Source organism: Mirounga angustirostris, unplaced genomic scaffold, assembly GCF_029215605.1.
Source record: "Mirounga angustirostris isolate CCGP_5_RB_7025 unplaced genomic scaffold, mMirAng1.0.hap1 SCAF_9, whole genome shotgun sequence".
NCBI lineage: Eukaryota > Metazoa > Chordata > Mammalia > Carnivora > Phocidae > Mirounga > Mirounga angustirostris.
Window position 1 is genome coordinate 35,824,982 of NW_026991717.1, and position 17,750 is coordinate 35,842,731.

General features: G+C 36.7%; 1 protein-coding gene across 3 annotated transcripts in view; it reads left to right on the top strand.

The window, feature by feature from the left end:
- Positions 1-17,750, top strand: part of UACA (uveal autoantigen with coiled-coil domains and ankyrin repeats) — a 96,236-nt gene that overhangs the window by 37,584 nt on the left and 40,902 nt on the right. For 2 of the 3 annotated variants that reach the window (XM_045899771.3, XM_045899772.3), the window contains exons 1-3: positions 10,270-11,088; positions 13,254-13,387; positions 17,520-17,608. In XM_045899771.3, the coding sequence (XP_045755727.2) occupies positions 11,050-11,088; positions 13,254-13,387; positions 17,520-17,608 (262 nt within the window). In that variant the 5' untranslated portion in view covers positions 10,270-11,049. Of the gene's footprint in view, positions 1-10,269; positions 11,089-13,253; positions 13,388-17,519; positions 17,609-17,750 lie in introns of those variants that run through there. The other variant, XM_045899770.3, reaches the window with a different exon arrangement.

Consider the following 17,750-nt stretch of genomic DNA (forward strand, 5'->3'; position numbering starts at 1 on the left):
GGATAAACACAGAATGCTTCCTAAATCTGTCCTGTTTTGAGAGAGATACATATATATACATATATATATATCAGACATTGGCAAAAATGTTTGTTAAAACTCACCAGAAGTATTACTCTGTTCATTGGTGTGTGTAGGTTGGGGTGGGAGGCATAATAGACCTTCCTCAGTTTTTAACCTTCATATTTAAATAGTTTCGCTCATGGCATTTAGGCACTTAAAGAACTCTAATTTGAATACATTTTTCTATAACATTATCTAGGGACAAAGTTTATTTTTCCCAAATAACCAATTGCTTAACATTCTAAATCTTACTTCTACAGCCTGAGAGCTCTATTCTTGTATGATAAACATTATCATTTATTGTGTTTAAGATCTATATTTACTTTGGAGTTTAATGCTACTGCTAGTGAGGAAAGGTAAAATAAATAATATTACAAAATGAATGATACTAAAATTGGAGAGGTGATATCCTGTCTATATTTTTCATAAACTTTTTTGGGTGCCTTTAGACAGGTTTTAGTAAAGGAACATTTGTTATAGGAACTTGTTATAGGAATTTGTTAAGGAACCCCTGCAACAGGGAGGGGTATTTATACAACAGACTAGATTAGGCTCAAACCAGGTGGTCAGGAAATCTTACCAAAGCAGTGCTTTCTGAGTCTTTCCGACTCCAGTTCTTTAAAGTTGTTTTTTTTTTTCCCTTCAGATTTCATAGCCACCTTCAGTCCTGAAGATGTTAGATATATTATTTAAATAGTAATAATAATAATAACTATTATTACCTATTTGGTCCATGATATTTTTATGTAGAGAAATTCCATTAAAGAACGATTTAGCTTGTTATTTTCTTGGTCAGAAACATGATCGATGGCTTATAATTTTCCCTTTCCTCTATTTGTTTCGCTGAGTCATAACTACATACTTCCAGTTGTACAGTGGAAAGCTTGAGAAATAAAGAAAAGCAGATGGGGCACAATTAAATAAGGATAAAGAAAAATGAGAAAGGGAAGAAAGTCAGGGGCCAGGGATAGAGAAGCTAGATATACAGCTTTTGTTTTTCTGGTTTATTTTAATGTTCTTCTTTGCCTCTTCTGTTACATAAGCTCTAATTTGATGTTATATAAGAGGGGGGAATAAATAACCTTTGGACTACATGGAATGGGGGAAATATTTTTAATTATCACCAATCCAATGAACTGTAGAACAGTTCTTTATTGTGCAGCCTAATCTGCAAGGAATGTTTATGCTTCGTGAGCTTTGCTTTGTGCTGTTTGCTCAGTTTTCAGCTGCGGCAGAGCTTGCCTTGGGTTTAATAATGGGGAATGTTGACAATTGTAGAGTACTATGAGTGCCTGTTCTGTTTCAGTTAGATATTTAGGGCAGTTTGCCTAAACGTACATGTTGTTTAGTTTATATTTAGGATTTTTTTCCCCCCCCGGAGAAGACTTTATTTAGTTGCCCCTATGTTCTTTTTATTTGAAGAGCCTTATCTTGTGGATGTGATTGTGAAATCCTATTTTTGGAGGTGCTGTTTTCCTTCTCTGGTGGATTTTTTAGTGTAGTTCATTTCCAGGTTTGTTCAGGTTTTTAGGTCTGATGTGGGTGAGGTAGATTATTCTAATATCTGTTATGTTAAATATTATGTTATATATCTATTATGTTAAAATAACTGATTAATCTTATAAACATTTCAAGGCAAGTTGGGATTCAGTTGGTTATTTTTAAAATAAATTCTTGGAGGTGAAAAAAATAGTAAGTTGGGATGAAATTTTTTTTTTTTTAGTCTTGAGTCTAAAGTGGCCAAAAGAACCCTATGCAAAAGAATTGTCTTCATTCTTGAAGAAATCTCTTTTGAAAAATGTTGAAGATACAACTGGGGAATCCCACTTTTAGGTCTGGTGGTAGCTGCCCTCCGGTCCCTCATCTCATTCTGTGATCCTTCTTACTCATTATACATCAACTATATTTATAGGCCTTCTTCCAAACATGCTAACAACCTTTCACTGGTTGTTCCCTCCATCTGAGGTGGAAATTCTCACAGGCTGGCTGTTACTTTTCGTTCGAATCCAGTCATCAATATCACCTTCTCAGAACTTTGGGGTTACCCAGTCTATCTACTCTAATCTATCCCCAGCATTCCATCACATCTCCTTCCCTGTTCTCACCTGATACTTTCTTGTTTTCCTTATCTTATCCTATTAGAACATCAAATTCCATTAGAAGAGAGTCTCTGGTAGTTTATGGCCTTGATGGTTGTGATGGTTTTATGGGTGTGTACTTATCCCCAAACTCATTGAGTTTAAGCATTAAATATGTACAGCTTTTTACATGTCAGTCATACTTCAGTAAAGTGGTTTTTAAAAAATGAGAGACTTAGGCTGGTTTATTCACTGCAGTATCCCCAGTGCCATTCATGACATGAAGTAGGTGCTTCATAAAAGCTTAGATATGCAAATGTGGAAGTTTTCATCCTTTTTTGCTATAAAGGACATCTAAGCTTATGTTTAAAAATTTTAAAATACACTTGCATTTTTACATCAAAAATTTATTTTCAGATGGTTAGAAAAGTGGAAATAACATAAATGGTGGAAAGCACTGGACAAGAAGTTGTTTTTTTTTTTAAAGATTTTTATTTATTTATTTGACAGAGATAGAGAGTACAAGTAGGCAGAGAGGCAGGCAGAGGGAGAGGGAGAAGCAGGCTCCCTACTGAGCAGGGAGCCCGATGCGGGGCTCGATCCCAGGACCCTGGGATCATGACCTGAGCCGAAGATAGCCGCTTAACCGACTGAGCCACCCAGGCGCCCCTGGACAAGAAGTTGTAATAATAGGATTCTCGAATCATTCTGCAGCTAATTTAGTGGACAAAATTCCATGATCTCCTAGTGACTCAGTATCTGCATATATAACATGAGAAACAGTGTTAACGTTTCATGTGATGAGGCTGAGGAGGTTGTAGGGGTAACACTGCTCAGGGATTTATAGACTCTGTTAAGGAATTTTGTCTTTGTCCTAAAAGAATAGAAGAGTGCTGAAGGATCATAAGTAGGGTGGGGCAGGGTATATGGAAGGGAGTGCTAGTGGTGGTGGTATGACTAGGTTTACATTTTGGAAAAGCCATTCTGGCTACAGTGTGGAGAATATAGGGAAGGGTTGGAATGAATATGGCCAGACTCTTCATCACTGTGGTCATCCTGGTGAGGGATGCTGCTGACTTGAAGTAGGGTAATGATGATGGACATGGAAATGAGCTGTGGAATTTGAGCAATAATGGGGAAGTGAAATCCCCAGGATTTGGTGATGGAGGACCAAGGAGAGGAAGGTATCAAGACTGATTTCTAGATTTCTGTCTTGTACAACTAGATAGATCATGGCTTCATTTGCTGTATTACCACAATTTGGAATAGGATCAGATTTCAGGAGGAAGAACATTTTTTAGTTTTAAGACACTGAAGAGTTGTCAAAAAGATATTTGAGTACTTGGGCCTGGAGCTTAGAGAAGCTTGGGTTGTGTGTATGTGAGTCAATTGTTTATAGATTTTAATTGACACTCATGAATATGAAGTGCTTTATAAACCATAAAGGGCTGCAAGTTGAGTTGGTATTTTCCTAATTTGTGGTGCTATTTCAAACCTGGTGATTTTGTACTCATCCTTCAGTAGATGGTTTAGTTATTTTTTTTCTACTTAACTTCTGACTTGTCTCTCTTTTGAACTACTTCCATACCTTACACATAACTATTGTGGTATTTTCACAGTGTATTACGATTCTATGCATGTTTACATACATATCTGTCTATCATTTTACACTGTGAGATCAATAAGAAAGTAACTGGGTTTTATTTCTGTGAACTGCCTGAGACCAGGACTCATGTCTGTCTGTCTCTTCCCTATGGTATACCTAACACCCAGCATGTAGCATGGCACATATCAAATGATCATACATATTTGAAAGTTGGGTGAAGTATTTATATCCCTTTATACATAGATGCTCAGTAAATTTTTATTGAACAACTAAATTATCCAATCCTCTGGCAGTTCTTGAGTACTTGTTTTATAAACCTTGTATAAGAGAAAAAACTCTCTCTGCTTCTCTTTATGTTATGGGTTTTTTTATTTTGGGGTTTGTGGATTCCATATTTGTAGGGAGATCAGTGAATTTTTCTGAATATGTGCTTATATATAATTTTTAAAGGAGGATCCATTGCTACCATCAGATTCTTAAGGAGGTCCATGACACCAAAATTATTAAGATCTGTTAATTAGATATTTTTGTTAAATAATTATTTTGACTCCTCTTTGTTTTAAGCAATTTTTATGAAAGTTTTATTGTTATCCTGTATATTTCTCTTTGGGATAATAAATAAAAAATTGCCTTTTCGTTAAAACTGGCCATCAATCATTTTAGCTGTAATCTGTTGTCTACCTCTTAAATATAAGTATTTTATATGGATTTGCATATATTTTAAAGTCTCCTTGTTTATTTGCATCTATAAATTTCTTCTCAGGAGACCTTCTATCCTAAATATTGCATAAATGAAGCAACTGTTGGACTCTTGTAGGTTTAAAACATACCTTGATTAGATCTTTTATAGAATACAGATTAGGGGCGCCTGGGTAGCTCAGTTGTTAAGCGTCTGACTTCAGCCTGGGTCATGATTCTGGGGTCCTGGGATTGAGCTCCCTGCTTGGCGGGAAGCTGCTTCTCCCTCTCCCACTCCCCCTGCTTGTGTTCCTGCTCTCGCTATCTGTCTGTCAAATAAATAAAATCTTAAAAAAAAAAAAAAGAATAGAGATTAGAGATTAATATACAGCATTTTTAATAATGGTCTTTCTGCATGGTGGAATTATATGTTCTCTATTTTAACATACAAACTGAAATGTATTATAGATTTGCTACACTGAACATGCATTACTTTTATAACATTTTTAAACATTTCATAATTTTCAAAAAAGTTATGAATTTACAATTGATGTTAATATGAGGGAGTCATTGTCAGAACTTTTAAGTGACTTCCTTTATGTTGATTTGGAGTTTAAAGTTATTCTCCCGTTAGGTCTAGAAAGCAAAATACCTACTACTTGTGTTAGAATGTTCTATTTATTCTCTAGAAACAGCTGTATTTTGACATTTACTGTTCATACTTTGGCTTGCTGCATTCTGAGTTTGATGAATATCTTTTTTTCAAAAGACAGCAGTCCCTGACTTTAGAAAGGTATTATAATATCCAGTAAACATTAGTGCTCCTTAAAAAACTTGCTGCTTCTTTTTAGAATGCTTTCGTTTGGTATCACAGGGCTTATCTTTGTTAGCTAGCATATGCCTGTGGACTCACCAAGATATGTTGAAGTGTTAATAGCTTAATTTTAATCCAAAAAGGATTGAGTAGAAAGGATGTGCTGCATTTCCTGTCATATTAATGAGTCCATGAAGAGTGTTGGTGATAAGCAATATAATGTAATATAGTTTACAGATTTATACACCAACCAGATTTATTGGACCATGTATCAGAAGTGCATGAAATATACAGAAGTTGAGAGGACAGTTTGATATAATGAATCCTGATGAACCTATAACTTGGCTTGAACAATCAATAACCTATAGCTAATCTTGTTTCGTCTATACCCTCACTGTCTTTTTTTTTTTAATTATTAATCATGTTAATGTTATCGTGAGAGATTGCATTTCTTTCATTTTATTATTTTTATTTTTAATTGTGATAAAAAACATGTACAGTTTACCATCCTAACCACTTTAAGTGTACAGTTCAGTAGTGTTAAGTATATTCACATTTTTGTGTAATTGGTCACCAGAATTTTTTCATCTCGCAAATCTGTAAAGCTATACCCATTAAACAATAACTCCTTACTTCCCTCTTCCTCTAGCCCCTGGTTACCACCATTTTACTTTCTTTACTTTACCACTATACTTTATGATTTGACTACTTTAGATACCTCATATAAGTGGAATTGTACAGTATTTGTCTTTTGGGGGATTGGTCTATTTCACTTAGCATAATGTCTTCAAGATTTATCCATGTCGTAGCATGTGACAGAATTTCCTTCTGTTTTATGGCTGAATAATACTCCATTGCATGTATGTACCATATTTTGTTTATCCGTTCATTCATCAATGGACATTTGTGTTACTTCCACATCTTGGCTATTGTGAATAATTCTGTTATGAACAAGAGTTTAAAACGATCCCTTCTTTGAGACCCTGCTTTATTCAAATAGTAGTTCTATTTTTAATTTTTTTAATTTTTAATTTTTTGAGGAAATGCCATCCCGTTTTCCGTAGTAGCTGCACCATTTTTTGTTCCCACCAACAGTGCACAAGGGTTCCAGTTTCTCAACATCCTTGTCAGCACTACTATTTTTTTTTTTTTTTAAAGATTTTATTTATTTGACAGAGAGAGACACAGCGAGAGAGGGAACACAAGCACGGGGAGTAGGAGAGGGAGAAGCAGGCTTCCTGCGGAGCAGGGAGCCCGATGCAGGACTTGATCCCAGGCCTGAGCTGAAGGCAGACGCTTAACGACTGAGCCACCCAGGCGCCCCATTTTCTGTTTTTTTGATAGTCATTCTTTTTTTTTTTTTAAAAGATTTTATTTATTTATTTGAGAGAGAGAATGAGAGAGAGAGAGAGCGGGGAGGGTCAGAGGGAGAAGCAGACTCCCTGCCGAACAGGGAGCCTGATGCGGGACTCGATCCCGGGACTCCAGGATCATGACCTGAGCCGAAGGCAGTCGCTTAACCAACTGAGCCACCCAGGCGCCCTTGATAGTCATTCTAATGAATGTGAAGTGATATCTCATGATTTTAATTTACATTTCTCTAATGACTAACCATGTTGAGCATCTTTTTATCTGCTTGTTGATCATTTGTGTATTATCCTTGGAGAAATGTCTATTCAAGTCATTTGCTCATTTTTAATTGGGTTATTTGTTTCTTTGTTACTGAGATGTAGGAGTTCTTCATATATTCTGCATTTTAGCCCTATATCTAATATAATTTGCAAATATTTTTTCCCATTCCATAGGTCGCCCTTCCACTCTATTGATTGTGTCCTTCGGTGTACAGAAGTTTTTTGTTTTTTTTGTTTTTTTGATGTACAGAAGTTTTTAAGTTCAATGTAATCCCATTGTCTGTTTTTGCTTTTGTTGCCTGTACTTTTGGTGTCATATCTAAGAAGTCATTGTCAAGTCCAATGTCAAAAAGCTTCCTCTCTATAATTTCTTTTAAGAGCTTTGTGGTCACATCTTAAATTTAGGTCTTAATCATTTTAAGTTAATTTTTGTATATGGTGTAAGATAAAGGCCCAGCTTTATTATTTTGCATGTGGCTATCCAGTTTCCCCAGCACCATTAGTTGAAGAGACTCTCCTTTCCCCATTGAGTAGCCTTAGCACCCTGTTGAAGATCATTTGACAACATACATGAGGTCTTATTTCAGTAGTTTTCTATTTTATTTCATTGGTCTATGTATGTCTTTATGCCAGTACCACACTGTTTTGATTATGTAACTTTATAATGTGTTTTGATATTGTTAAGTGTGAGACCTCCAACTTTGGTTTTTTTTTTCAAGATTATTTGGCTATTTGTGTTCCCTTGAGATTCAATTTGAATTTTTGGATGTAGTTTTCTATTTCTGCCAAAAAAAAAGCCATTGGAATTTTGACAAGGATTGTGTTTAATCTGTAGATTGCTCTGGGTAGTATTGATATCTTAACAATATTAAGTCTTCCAAGCCATGAACACTGCCTTTCCATTTATATGTGCCTTCTCTAGTTTCTTTCAGCAGTGTTTTGTAGTTTTCAGTGAATAGATCTTTCAACTCCTTGATTAGGTTTATTTTTAATTATTGTATTCTTTTTTTAAAGATTTTTATTTATTTGAGAGAGAGAGGGAGAGCACACGTGAGAGAGCACAAGCAGGGGGAGAGGCGGAGGCAAAGGGAAAGGGAGAAGCAGGCTCCCGCAGAGCAGGGAGCCCGATGTGAGGCTCAGTCCCAGGACCCTGAGATCATGACCTGAGCTGAAGGCAGAGGCTTAACAGACTGAGCCACCCAGGTGCCCCAAATTATTGTATTCTTTTTGATGTTATTTTAAGTGGAAATGTTATATTAGTTTCATTTTTGGATTGTTCATTGTTAGTGCATAGAAACACAGTTGATTTTTTTATGTGTTGATTTTTGTATCTTGAAACTTTGCTGAATTTGTTTATTCTAACAGTTCTTTTTCTTGTGGAATTTTTCAGGGTTTTTTTGCATAAAAGATCATGTCATCTACAAACAGATAATTTTACTTTTTCCTTTCTAGTTTTTAATAAAATTTCCTTTTTTTTTTTTTTTCGCTTAATTGCTCTGGCTGGGACTTCCAATACTGTGTTGAATAAAAGTGGCGAGAATGGGCATCTTTGTCTTATTCCTGATCTTAGAGGAAAAGCTTTCCTCTTCCACCACTGAGGATGTTGTTAGCTAAATGCTTTTCACATATGGCCCTTATTATGTTCAGGGAGTTTCCTTCTATTTCCAGTTTGTTGAATGTTTTTATCATGAAAGATGTTTGAATCTTGTCTAATGCTTTATATACATCAGTTGAGATGCTCATGTGATTTTTGTCCTTAATTCTGTTAATGTGGTGTATTACACTGATCAGTTTTCATATGTTGAACCATCCTTGCATTCCAGGAATAAACCCCACTTGGTCATGGTGTGTGATCCTTATAATGTGCTGTTGAATTCAGTCAGCCCCCTGATTATTTTGATTCTTTTTGAAGTGAAAAGCAGACATAAGCAGTAAGCTAATAAATAAACGTATGATATGATGGCAGATACTGATGGGTATTATGAAGAAAAGTACAACAGGGTAGGAATTTTAAGAGTGGTAGGAGTAGGGGCGCCTAGCTGGCTCAGTCAGTAGAGCATGCGGTTCTTGATCTTGGGGTCATGAATTCAAACCCAAATTGGATGTAGAGCTTACTTAAAAAAAAAAAAAAAGTGGTAGGGGTAGAGTGAGGCTGGGGTTGTTTAGATATGAGGTGTGAGAAGTACCGAAAGGAAGTACCTTTTGAGAAAGTGAGAGAAGAATCTACAGGCATGGGGGACAGCAAAGGTGGGACTTAGGGCTTTTGAGAAATATCTGGGAAGGAGGGTGTGAGAGTAGGAACAGGAGATTGTGACAGAGGATGGAGAGGCTCAGGACGTCCACAGTAGAGAAGGGCATATAAATCCTGTCTTCCTGAGCCTTAACATGGACAGTTCCTTACATGGTTTTATTACTTGTTACAGATTTCCTCCTTTTTATTTCCTTTGCCTTTGCAGTCCTATTTCTAGAAAGAATGTGCTTGCTTTGTTAACCAAAGGACAGGGCCTGAGTTTCATCCCAGATTTCCTCTGAAGAAGGGTGAAATAGAGTAGGTGGAGTCTCAGGGTCTAGCCAAGAATCCATTGTGATGGCTAATGTGATTTGGGGAAAAAAATAATTTTCTCAAAAATAATACATTATGAACTTACATATTTTATAATTAGAATATGTGCCTAATATTTTAAAGTTAGTAGGAAGCGGATTGCTTGATTAAGTTTGTAACAATTTTTAACTGGCAGCATGATCTATAGTATAGCAGTTATCTCCTGCCTATAAACACTTGTGTTGGAATGTTTTGCATTGCCATGAAACAGTTTTCCTGAATTTGTCTTTTTGGAGGAAGTATAAATGACTGTCATGCTATTGTGGTAATAGAAGGTAAAAAAATAGCCTGGAACTTTTAGATGTGTGTTGTTTTCCTTGATAATGTAAGGAACGTTGGTACAAGTATTGTTAAACGTCATAAAGAATGTAGAGAAGTAGTCTGCTTTGTCCCCAAGTGGAGTTGTATTTACAGTCTGGCCCAGTGTTCAATATGCATTTGCCTCCTTTAGTTTTTAATGTTTATTGTTTTGTAATTCCTGAATCCAGATAATTTGATTTTCGACTGATAAAATATTTACTTGTCGTATCAGGCAGGGTGCTACACTCAGAAATTAAGAGTACTGAGTTAAATTTAAAATTTGTTGAAAGTAGTCATCATAATGCAGTCTATTTAGTGTCTTGGCGGTGCCTCTGGCTCTTCTCATTTCACATATTAGGAGACAGACTGGCAGCAGCTGTAAACTGAAACCTGCTTGTATGCAATGAGCCTCAGGGGGATGAAGGGAAATGGAGAAAATTTGAAAACGTTACTCCGTGCGTGTGTGTGTGTGTGTGTGTGTGTGAAATTAAAGTGTGACACATTTGCTTAAAACAGAATTTTATATTCTGTTTATCAAGGCAATTATATCTTCATGATAGATCCTAAGATGGAAACTGGTTTTAAACATCGTCTTGTGGAATAGCCAAATTCACCTCTTAACAGTGTTGTCATAATGTCGCTCAGTGTATAATAAGCACGTTTTACGATGTGTTTGAGTCATTTGTTCCCTGTAGACCTGAAATTTATTACTCAGAGGAGAAGCATGCATTTACAGTATATTCTTAGCTGCCCGTTTCTGTCACTCAGCTGTCAAGGCCTATGGAATCAGCTAGAACCTGACCAATGGGAGGCCGTCTACCCACTGTTCACAGGCGATTTGGAGGCAGACAGTTTTATCATGCACTGCAGCGTCCGTGTTACGGTGTCGAGGCAGCAGGATGTAGAGGGCTGTTCAGATTTCCCGGTGGAGTCCCCGAAAGGGACAGCCTCATGGAAAGACAGCTTCTAAACAATAAGAAATAGGAGGAGTTAACAGTACCTGCCTTGGGGCTTCTCTTCATCAAGCGCTGCTCCGCAAGGAAGATAATTTGCAAGCGTTATGAAGGCGGAGAAGGATCCCGAAGACGAAGAAAATATCGTTAGAGATCCAAGCTAAGTGTAGCCCAGCATGAAACTTGTGGAACAGGAAGATTTGTAATGAGAGGGACGGATTCACTGGTTAGGAGTTTGTCTGAGGGCGTGCTTTGTGAGCCACAGAGATTTGTAACTTAATGCGAAGTAGCTTGCTGCTAGCAACCAGAAACTAAATCCTGTCTATGATGAACTGTTGGTTTTCTTGTGCTCCCAAGAACAGAGTAGGTATCCCTGCTGTCCAGTGTCACGAAAGATTCTCGGTTAGGCTTTCTGAACTGTATTCTTGTAAAATGTACTACCGTTTAATTAATTGTGGTCTCTCTGTCTCTTATTCTTTCTGATGTATTCGATGAGCAGATTGGGGTTAGTGATAGCAAACAACAGTTCTCGTTTCTTTTTCTGGGTTTAAAAAGCACATAATAGAATCTTAGTAATTGAGCAGTATTTCTGTTAACTGACAGCGGACCGTGATGGAAAACAGTGCTTGGTGACGCGGAACTGAAAAATCCCATGATAATATGAGACTTGGATCATGTTTAATTATCTTCTAAAAAGCCTTACTTTGGGATTTTATAGGGTTTTTTTTCGTGTTTTAAATAGCTCCTCTCTCCAGCCGGCAGTTTAGTTGGAAATAAAGTTGAGATTGTTTTAACTGCAAGGATAAACTTACCAATTTCGAGCAAGTATCTGTGTGTTAAACATGACTTAATCCCTAAGGCATTTGAAAACACAGGTCTCTTAAAAGCCTTCATCTACTACCATTCCCCAATTTAGAGTCTGTAAACTGTTTTGTTTTAAAGCTAAAGAAGGGGGGGATGCCTAAAATGTAGTTGATTCTTTGAGCCAGTAAAATAGGGCTAGTCTCAGAGTTGACAATTCGAGCTTTTGAAGTTAAAAGGAAGTGGGCTCATCTCCAAATTTAACTAATTTGGAAACAACAGTGCTGAAGCCTGTGTAGGTACTTGATCCAGATTCCATTGAAACATTGCTTTTCAGGAGCAGGTTAAAATTTTAATGTATTTATTTATTTTTCATATTCAATTTTCATACTTATTTTCACTTCAAGTATTTAATGGAGACACTGCTTGCTTAGCTAGAAAATTGGTGTTTTGTGTTGCTGTTTGAAGGGGATAGGTAATATAAAGTAATCCCACTGATCAAACAGTTACAGGATATGCTTCATATAAGAGATTCATTTTTTCTCCCTCAGAGATTTGTTATGCTATTTGTGGACACAGAATTGCTTTGTAAAATAGGTACAACTTTCTTTGTTCTAGAAATAGTCCTGGGCTTAGTACAGAATTTAGCAATAAGTTTATTGTGTAATATTTTAAAAGGCTAAAACCTTACTTGGTTAAATAGTGTGTATTTTAGTTCTGGGTTCTACATTTCCGCCTACTCAGAAAAAATCGAAGTTATTGGCCTCAGAATGTTTTGCATATATTTTCTCCAAAGTTAAAAATAACCTTGATAAAATTAAAATATGTATCATGTGATACATCCTCCTATTTAAAAAATTGCCTTTGATCTTCCTCTTAATGCATGTACTTTTTGTTAAAATCAAAAATCGTTTTTAAAAACAATATATGTTGAATGTAAAAAAGAAGAAAATGAAAGTCACTTGTAATCCTATTGTCTTAGGATTTTAAAATAGTTAATACTTTAAAGTCTTTTTTGTTTTTTCAGTTTTTTCTATGTACGAGTTTCTTTTTATCCTAATATAGAAGCTTGATGAATTGCTTTCTCTTTGAGACAGAGAGTGTATGTGAATGTGTGTATGTGACTAATTTGCCTCCATAAATATATTTCCAACAACAAGCTGTGTGAGTGTGTGGATGTCTTAAAATGTGTACAGAATTCCACTGCATCTAAGGTCTTGGGAGATAGGTGACCAGAGCCAAATCTGAAAGCATGAGTTAGAGACTAGGAGAAGCACACTGATTTTGGAAATCATGGGAAGTCTTGGTTGGGTTTGGCTACTTAGGTCTTTTAACATCCCCGGAGCCTTGACTTTTCTCATCTGTTAAATGGGGATGACAATTTTAGTTTACTGGGGTCGTTTGAATAAATCACACCTGGCACAGGGTGGGTGTTCACCAATTATTAATTTCCTTTCTTTGCTCTGAAGGCAAAGAAAACAGAGAACATGAGAAACACGCTTTTCTCAAAAGTAGAACTTAAAATAATTCTTGAATCTCATGTGTTTTGGAGAGGCTCTTCTCATGAAGTTAGCACAGCAGGGAGAAGGAAATGTGGGATGCAGTGGAGATTGAGTGATGTATTATGCAGTATTGCTCTCCTTTCTCTTTTCCTTCCTTCTTGAGAAAGTCTTACTAATATAGTATAGAGAGTAGGCCATGTTTATTTATTTTTTTCCTTTTTGTAGCATGCAGCAGATTGGAACAAATATGATGACCGATTGATGAAAGCCGCAGAGAGGGGAGATGTAGAAAAAGTTTCCTCAATCCTTGCTAAAAAGGGCATCAATCCAGGCAAACTTGATGTGGAAGGCAGATCTGCGTAAGTATGACTGATGATAATCACCTCAAGGGAATTTGGGTGGACCCCTGGGACACAAATGAAATTTGTGAAGTGTGACTGTGAACGTATCAATTTCAAAAGACTTTATCAAAACCCACACTATAAAATCTTTCAAACATCACTTTCAAACATTATGGACTAATAACTTGTTTTCAGTGTGAAAGATTTTCAAGCTAGAGAGAATACTAAAATACCACCCAGTGGTCTAGTTGTTTAGTCTCAGCTCCCAACCCGTTTTTATATTTGGGTCATTATTTTAAGAGAATGTTCAGAACAGAAAGGAAGCAGAACAGCTAGTGTGGCTTAGGGAACCACAGGTTGTGATCCCACCCTTTGGTTTTTGGGTCACCGAGAAGGACTACTGGCTTATTTCTGTGCTTAGATTTTCTCGGACCCCTCCCAATCTTCTTCCCTTCCCTTCCTGTTGAGGATGGGTTAAAGGGTAGATGTACGTTCTGTTACCGTCCTCTGTAATTGTCGCAGTCAAAACCTTATCTGGGAAACCTTCCAAAGTTAGAGGTGAAAAGTCCCATTTCCTAAAGTTCCTGTCAGTCTTGCATGAGTTTATTTAGAATATTATAACTGGAAACCAGATACTAAATACAGAAATGAATATTAGGAAGTGGATAGTTAATGTTTGATGTAGATCACTACCTTAGGGTGCTTAAATATTCAAGTATATGAAAAATAGCAAAGCATGACGTAAAAATCAAGTAGCTTATTTATTTATTTATTTATTTATTTATTTATTTATTTATTTATTTTTTAAGATTTTATTTATTTATTTGAGAGAGAGAATGAGCGAGAGAGAGCACATGAGAGGGGGGAGGGTCAGAGGGAGAAGCAGACTCCCTGCCAAGCAGGGAGCCCTATGTGGGACTCAATCCTGGGACTCCAGGATCATGACCTGAGCTGAAGGCAGTCGCTCAACCAACTGAGCCACCCAGGCGCCCTCAAGTAGCTTTTAGTACCAATAAAGTTTGAAACATTCCAATTTTTTAATACTGTTTCAATTTTATCAGGTAGGCAATTTGATAGCTATGGAAACATTGCTTGAGTCCTGCTCCTATTTTTGCTAAATTTTGAGCTATTTATATAGGGCTCACACTATAAGCAGTGAGAATTTAATATCTAAAAGTGACTTTATTTTTTGTGTTTCTTTTTCCCCAAACATCAAGATGTTAGAAGATGAAGGAAATCTTTGGGATGAAAATCGTCAGTGAAACCTTATTTCTTCAGTTCTGCCCATCCATGCTTTGAATGTTTTGAATGAATGGTTGCTTGAGTTTCTGTTCATTTTTTTTTCAATCTGAGGTTCAGTTTTGAGTGAAATTATTTGTATTAATGGTCAGCGTTGTAAAATCTGGTATCATTTGATGAACTATGAACTTCAGTTTGTAGGATATATGAGTAGTATTAGTCTCTGAGGTTTTCACTGTAGGAAATGGAATTCTTTTAGGATTCATGGGATAAAATATTGTCCTTTTGCTACTCACACACAGACTATATTCTTCCTTAATTAGAGCATTTCATATTTAGTCAAATATAGGACATGTTACAAGCACACTTTCTGTATTAGAGGTAATTATAAAAATAATTTTATTTCAAATGACTATTTTTGGTTTGTTTTACAAGTTTTGAAATTTAAGACCGAAGTAACATGTGCTTCTTGACCTTGATCCAATTTCAAAAATGAAATATTTGAAGCCGAGCCAAAGTCACTGCAAGGGTTTGTTTTCTTCCTGTTCACCTCTCTCCTGGGGAATAGCCCATTGCCAAAGCAAAATGGGGCCGATTCACCAGGAATCCCCACTGCCACTTGGAAATCCGGATACCAGGTCCTGTCTCCCCGTCCTCTCAGGCTGTCAGAAGTGGTATTTGGCCTCCCAGCCGTTTTCTCTGGAATCAACAAATGTTCCTCGGCAGAAAATGGCTTCAGATACCAAGCTCACCTCTCTGGGCCTCTGTCCCGCCCTGCATCCTGGCCTAGTTCTTTTTCTCTGTCTTGTGACCCCACTGATGCCTTCCAACATATGTGGTATAGTTTATGCAACTTTTCTTGTTGTCGTCCAAGGTTGTCCACATTACCTGGATTTCTTATTATGGAAGCACTAATACACGTCTTGTTGAAAAAAAGACAAAGTTGACTTTTTAAATTAAAAAACAGTATTTCTGTAAAGTAATTTTTCAGATTTCCTTTACGACTCTTCGCATACACTTTAGTGATCGATCTGTCTTCCTTCTGAAGTCCACTATTTATAGCATATCCGCATTAATAATGCATTGTAGATTTGTTGTGATTTCTGCCCTTTAGTACATCATCAGTGTAATATTGATTTATTTTGAAGAAAGAAGTCTTCCAAATTTTTTGAGCTAAGAAAGGGAAACAAGCAAACAAAAAATGTTCCCTCCAAGATTGTTGGGAGACTAAAAACCTTTGCTTGAAGCAAATTACCGTTTCTCAAAAGGTTCTAATGGTGCATTGCATAGTATAATTCCCTACTTTGGTGTTGCAGAGATTGATACCCTTAGCCTTACAGCAATTTAATTCCACTGTAAGAAGAACTTACTTGATTCCTATGAACATAATATTCCTTTTATTAGAAGCATCTCTGTCTCTCAAATTCAAATTATACACAAACCTCCTTGATTTTACTTAGTAGTGCTTGGTCTCTGGTTTGCATTTACATCCATCATAATACTAGTAGAGATACATGGCCAAGTGTTGTAATATCTGGAAATGAATTTGCAACCTATCTCCAGATTTTGTCTCTAAGCATTCAGTTATTCAAGTATTTGAGGGCCCATCATCTGTTTGGTATGTGCATTGGTCTGGGAATATAATAGGAAGGAAAACAGACAAAAATCCATGCTTTTGCTGAGTTTAGAGTGGGAAGAGAGTGGTAGACTATAAAGAAAGACTATAAAAATAAATCTTGAATTTATGTATCATATTCAAAAATACGTAGTTCTGTGTAGAATAATAAAGGCAGGGATTGGGGAAGTTGGAGTCCTAAGGTTTCAGAGAATGGGGAAATGTAAAAATTTTAAATGGGGTGGTTAGGGAAGACCCCTCCTGAGAGTGTGATACGGAGTTTGTCTGTATCCAGGCCCCTTGCTGAGCTCTCGTACATTCTTTATCTCCTGGCTTCTTCACAGTGGTTATTGTACTTGGTTGGGGTTCAGTTGTATTTTGACCTGAGGCCAGCATCCTTTGTCGGCAAGCCCTACTGTTTTCACTTAGCAGTTTGGATTTGGTGGAGTATAGTCAATCAGTCACTGTCCTTTCTTACGGCACACAAAATAATTCTGTAAATGTTTGTTGATTAATAAAGTGTTAGATGATCAAAGAAACAATGGGGTATTTTCTCTTGTATCTTGAATACCTGATGGCTTACACTTAGTTTTTAAAGCAGGCTTTCCTTGCCTTATTAGGAAGCTTGTCATGGCTGTGTGTGGAAAACTTCACCCACTTCATACAGGTCTGTGAACGAAGGGGAGGAATTAGGTGGTAGTTGTGGCTACTTTGGGGGAAGATGACAGCAGCTCTTTTATGGCTTTCCAAGTGTAGCTTAGTTTGTTGTTTTGAAGGCTTTTCTATGCGAGGTTTAATTTGATAATTCTAAAGAGAAGGGATAAGTGTTTTGATCTGTTTGGCCTTAGCATTCTGCTAGAACTTCTTTTGTTTTGGCAGTTTCCGTATACTTGAAACGAAGCAAAATGATCCGATAGAAATTTTTCAGTGCATTTATCAAGCCCCCAGCACCAGTGCCTGCACTACCGATTAATAATAAGCTTTAGAATTAATGGTATTTGGTATAAATTTTCTATTATTAAGACTATTAAACATTGGAATATTCCATTGGTTCTAAGGAGGTATTTCTAGAGAGTGTTGGCTGCTTATGTGAATTTGGGTTAAAATTAGTTTTTCACTAATAAGGGATAGGTTTCTTTTTCCTGGTAGAAAATATAGAGATGTTTTATGTAGCCTTTTTAAAACGTGTGTGTGTGTGTGTGTGTGTGTGTGTTGAAGAAAAGGTGACATTAGTGTAACATGTAAGTTGATGTTTCATAATTTCTATGGCATAACACATACTTTCTTTTTGTTTAGCTTCCATGTTGTGGCCTCCAAGGGGAACCTTGAATGTTTGAACGCCATCCTTGTACATGGCGTTGATATTACAACCAGCGACACTGCAGGTAGGTTGCCGCCATGGTCAGTTACAAAACAGAAAGGGAGGACAAGCCTTGTCCATTGCTAATGTTCTTCAGACCGGAATGTGATTTAGAGAGAGACGTCCTCAGTTTTCTGTTTTGAAATAGTTGAGAACAAGTTTACTTC